This window comes from Lontra canadensis, unplaced genomic scaffold (assembly GCF_010015895.1).
Source record: "Lontra canadensis isolate GAN:19392208 unplaced genomic scaffold, GSC_riverotter_1.0 scaffold1303, whole genome shotgun sequence".
In the NCBI taxonomy this organism is placed as follows: Eukaryota; Metazoa; Chordata; class Mammalia; order Carnivora; family Mustelidae; genus Lontra; species Lontra canadensis.
Genome location: NW_022632287.1, coordinates 8,223 through 13,412, shown reverse-complemented (window position 1 = coordinate 13,412; position 5,190 = coordinate 8,223). Strand labels below are relative to the sequence as shown.

General features: G+C 37.2%; 1 protein-coding gene across 1 annotated transcript; it reads right to left on the bottom strand.

Annotated features, from left to right (window-relative positions):
• Positions 1 to 2,592: 2,592 nt before the first annotated feature.
• On the bottom strand, positions 2,593 to 3,525 carry LOC116863476 (olfactory receptor 8B3-like). The gene has a single exon (XM_032850925.1). The coding sequence runs from the start codon at positions 3,523 to 3,525 to the stop codon at positions 2,593 to 2,595; it is 933 nt and encodes a 310-aa protein (XP_032706816.1).
• Positions 3,526 to 5,190: the final 1,665 nt, after the last annotated feature.

The following is a 5,190-nucleotide window of genomic DNA, read 5'->3' as shown; positions in this document are numbered from 1 at the left end:
TGTATTGACACACGTGTTTCAATAGGCAAAACAATTTCATTAAAAGAGACAGTAAGTAAAAGGAAACGAACAAACAAAAACTACAACCAAAACCAACTATTTTATAGAAATGGAACTTGTTAAATGAAAATAAAGCATGTCGATATAGAGATTAGGGGATGTGGTGTCAGATGTCATTTTTTTTAACTGAGTTCAGTTAGCCAACATATAGTACATCATTAGTTTTTGATGTAGTGTTCAGTGATTCACTAGTTGCATATAATACCCAGTGCTCATCAGATCACAAGCCTTCCTTAATGTCTATCATTTAAAACCATAAGTCAGTGACTGTATGGTGACAGATGGCAACTACACTTCATGGTAAGGATTTGATAATGTATATAAATGTCAGATCACTATGTTTTATGCATGAAACTAACAGAATATTGTATGTCAACTATACTTCAATTTAAAAAATTATTTTTTAAAAATGAATAAATAAACCATAGTCAGGATTTTAGGGATACCAAACATCTTAAACAAAAACAAGCCAACACACCAGTTATGCTAAATTTAACAATACCTAAATCTTGAGTGGAAATTAGAAAACAGGTAAAATAAAAAATATCTTTAAAGTTATCTTAGAAATATTTAAATTATCACATGATTAAGGACTAAGGACTTTTGAAGTAGTCATCTGTTTGAGTTTGTTCAAAATAAAAATAATCCAACATCCTATGCCAGAAAAGAAATTGTCACAATTGGGTTTCATTAGCCAATTAAATAACTTGACTGGTGTTCTATAAAGTTCAGTTAAACAGCATCCATTTTTCCCTAGAATACATACAGATGACAAACATACACAGGACAAGATGCTCAACATCACTCACCATAAGGGAAATACAAATCAAAACTACAATGAGCTATATCACCTCACACCTGTCAGAATGGACAAAATCAACAACACAGGAAACAACAGATGTTGGTGAGGATGAGGATAGAGAAAAACCCTCTGACACTGTTGGTGAGAATGCAAACTGGTGCAGCCACTGTGGAAAATAGTATGGAGGTTCCCCAAAAGGATAAAAGTAGAACTAACCCATTATCCAGCAATTGCACTACTAGACATTTACCTAGAACACAAAAATACTGATTCAAGGTATATATGCACACAGAAGTTTACAGCAGCATTATCGACAACAGCCAAATTATGGAAAGAGCCAAGATATCCACTGAATGATGAAATGATAAAAGAAGATACAGTATATATATATATATATATATATACACACATACTATGTACTATACTATACTATATACACATGTATACATATAATGGAATGTTAGCTATAAAAAAAAATGAAATCATCCCTTTAGCAAAGATGTGCATGGAGCTAGAGAGTACTATGCTAAGTGATGTAAGTCAGTCAGAGAAAGACAAATACCATATGATTTCACACATATATGGAATTTAAAAAAAAAATGAATGTGGGAGGCAAAAAGAGAGGCAAACCATAAAGCAGATTCTTTTTTTTTTCTAAAATTTATTTTTTTAATTTTATTTTTTCAGTGTTCCAAGATTCATTTTTTATGCACTACACCCAATGCTCCATGCAATATAAAACAGATTCTTGACAAAAGACAACAAACAGGATGCTGGAGGGGAAGTGGGCAGGAGGATAGGTTCAGCGAGAGATGGAAATTAAGGAGGAAACTGGTTGTGATGAGCACTGGATGTTGGATGCATGTGACAAATCATGAAATTCTACACCTGAAACTAATATGACACTGCATGTTAACTACCAGGAATTTATATAAAAACTTGAAACTAAAAATAAATAAATAAATAAATTAGACCAAAACAGACTACAAAGAATAGTAGCCATGATATCAGAAGGCTAAGAATTTAGACTAAATTTTACAAAGCTGTGTGACTTTAGGTAAATCTAACTACTCTGAGTTTCACTTACCCAGCCATATAATAAAAATATTTTTTAATGATCAGTTACGTGTTGGTTTGACTGTACAAAGGTAAAAGAGAAAAGTCTGCCAAAATGATGACCATTCACCATGTTGTAGAGGAAAAAATAATTTCAAAATGAAAATGGGAAAAAGGAAACAACATGTTTATTATGTAATGCTACTATTAAATTAGGAGAAGGAAATGAAAAGTGGGGGGGGGGATCGAAAGGGGAGATGAACCATGAGAGACAATGGACTCTGAGAAACAAACTGATGATTTTAGAGGGGAGGGGGGTTGGGGAAAGGGAGCGTGGTTGTGGGCATTAAAGAGGGCACGTATTGCAAGGAGCACTGGATGTTATAGGCAAACAATGAATCTTGGAATGCTACATCAAAAACTGATGATGTACTCTATGGTGGCTAACATAACACAATAAAAAAATAAAACAGAACAAAAAGGGGAGAAGATATTCTTCTATTGGTGAGGAATACAAAAAGACCTATTATGTAAAGAATAACAATAAATTGTGAGACTCAAATATCCTTTAACATATTAGGAAAAAATACTAAGAATACTGCCACTAAAAGAATTTTATTTAAGCACACAGAATCCCCCCATGTGTAACAAACTACAAAGACAGACACTGTTGATCAAAACTGTCTCTTGCTGAAAGTTTTTCTCACAGCACATTTAATGTCTTTGTTTCTCAAGCTGTAAATGAAAGGGTTCATCAAGGGAACCACATTGGTATAAAAGACAGAGGAGATTTTTCCCTCATCCATAGAACCAGCAGAAGATGGTTGAAGATACATAAACGCACCTGATCCAAAGAAGAGAGAAACAGCAATTATGTGGGAACTGCATGTGCTGAAGGCTTTGGACCTGCCCTCAGTGGAGCTGATGCGCAGGATGCTGGACAGGATGAAACCATAAGAGACAAAGATGGTAACACTGGGCACAATGATATTGATACCCTCTAAAATGAAAACCACCAGCTCATTCACATAGGTGCTGGTGCAGGAGAGCTGGAGCAGAGGGAAGATATCACACAAATAATGGTTGATGGTGTTTGCATCACAGAAGGTCAGTCTCAGCATGCATCCAGTGTGAGCTGTAGCATCCAAAAATGCCATCAAATATGAACCAAGCATAAGGATGGAACATACTTTAGGGGACATGGCAACATTATATAAGAGTGGGTTACAGATGGCCACATAGCGATCATACGCCATTGATGTCAGCACATAAGCTTCAGAAATAGCAAAAAAACAGAAAAAGTAAAGCTGGGTCATGCATCCCCTGTAGGAGATAATATTCTCCTTTGATGTGAAGTTAATCAGCATTTTGGGTGTAAACACAGAAGAATAACAGAGGTCTATGAAGGACAAATTGAAGAGGAAAAAGTACATAGGGGTGTGCAGATGTGAATTCAGCTTGATTAGGGTCACCAAACCCAAATTTCCCAACACAGTGACCATGTAAGTGACTAGAAACAGGCAGAACAGAGGGAGCTGGACATCTGGTAGGTCTGTTAGCCCCACAAGAATGAATTCAGTCACAAAAGAAGCATTTCCAGAAGCCATTCTTCTCAAAGGGATCTGTGAACACAGGAGAAAACTGTTACAAAGAAAATAATTCAGCATTTCCCACTATATCTCCTCTCACAGGAGTTGGGTTTGTACTGGAAATGTCTGAGACTAGCCCAACCTGGACCCACAGAATCTGCTTTGTCATCACCATGAATCAAGTGACATGGACATTCCTTTATATTAGAGTCTTGATAAGCTGTATAAGCAAAGACATTCAAAATCTGGCCTACACTATGAAGGCCAGTGCTTCCATATGCCAACAGGACTTCTGTGAAAACCAAAGGTTAAGGGGGAAGATTGGACCAGGAGAGAATCACCTTCTCTCATTTCACTTCCTTAACCAAGTGACCCCTCCCCAAAGCAGTAAAATGGAGGTGCCAACCCCACCAACCCGGTGCTGACCTCTAATGGGGTTTGGATGTGGTGCGGTGGGAATGAAGAATTTTGTTTCTTATTTTGAACTAAAAATTCAGTGTCTAGAAGACTTTAAATTCCTGCCCCACATCATAAAGTAACCGTCAATGAAACTGACCAGTAAATTGCATCCTTGAAACCTAATAATGTCTCTGAACCTTCCCTGCACCACCACCCTCCCATAAACAGGTCCTTCTACCAATTTCATCTGAGTCTGAGGACTGCAAAAACTGGAAAGAAATCTTGAAACACTACATCAAAAACTAATGGTGTACTGTATGGTGACTAACATAACATAAATAAATGAACAAACAAACAAACAAATAGAAATTGGCATATCTTAGATCCCTGGGCTTCCGTCACAAAAGGAAGGCATGAATATAACTGGAATTCAGAAAATCACCTCCTTAGGCAAAAACACCTTGGTCCTTCCTTACCAGTGTTACCCCTGTGTTCCTAAAAGGGCAGATTTAGTCTCTGTGGCTTTTCTTCCTTTGACTCTATGAGGACAGAGTCCACGCTTATCTTAGAAATCCTTCTGAACCACAGGCAACAGTTTCTGATTATGAGTCCTCTTAAGTGGCGGGCAAAAATAAATAGCCTTTATTGTTATTATTTTTGCCATGTGGTAAATCAGAGAAGACTTAAGGTGAGGGTAATGATATAATGTCCTCAGTTATAAACAGGACAGAAGCTTGTCAGCCTCTTCCACAGGGAATGGTTTCTGGGGTAATAGGGTATTGAGGGGATGTATTTACACAAAGGACCAAAATGTCTCTCTAATTCTTTAGGGACTCAAAATTTTATTCAAGGTTTCCCTCCACTGTAGGGAATAACATCTCCCAAAGAGAAACCAAAAATAAATTCCCATTTCTAGGTAGGTAACATGGTGGAAGAGGAAGCTCTAGAAGCTTCCTACCCTTCATGAACACAGTGATTCAGAAATGTTTCAGGTACATATATTCCCTTTAAAGAAATCCAGGTAATACCTAAGGTAGTACTCTTCCCTGTAAAAGAATGTATCTATCACATTGGAACTTTTAGGGAAATCCTCTTGTTGTAACACTTTCCCTTGCACAGCACCTCCAAATTGGGATAAAACCCTCCAGTTCCTGGTTTCTCCATGAGGAGGGAAAGAATTGCACCATATGTCCAATGCCCCAACTTTTATTAGGTGTGTCCAGAAGACTGGCTTCTAGATAGTCTGTGTCAGAAAGCAAACACTGCATGTACAGGACCCAACAT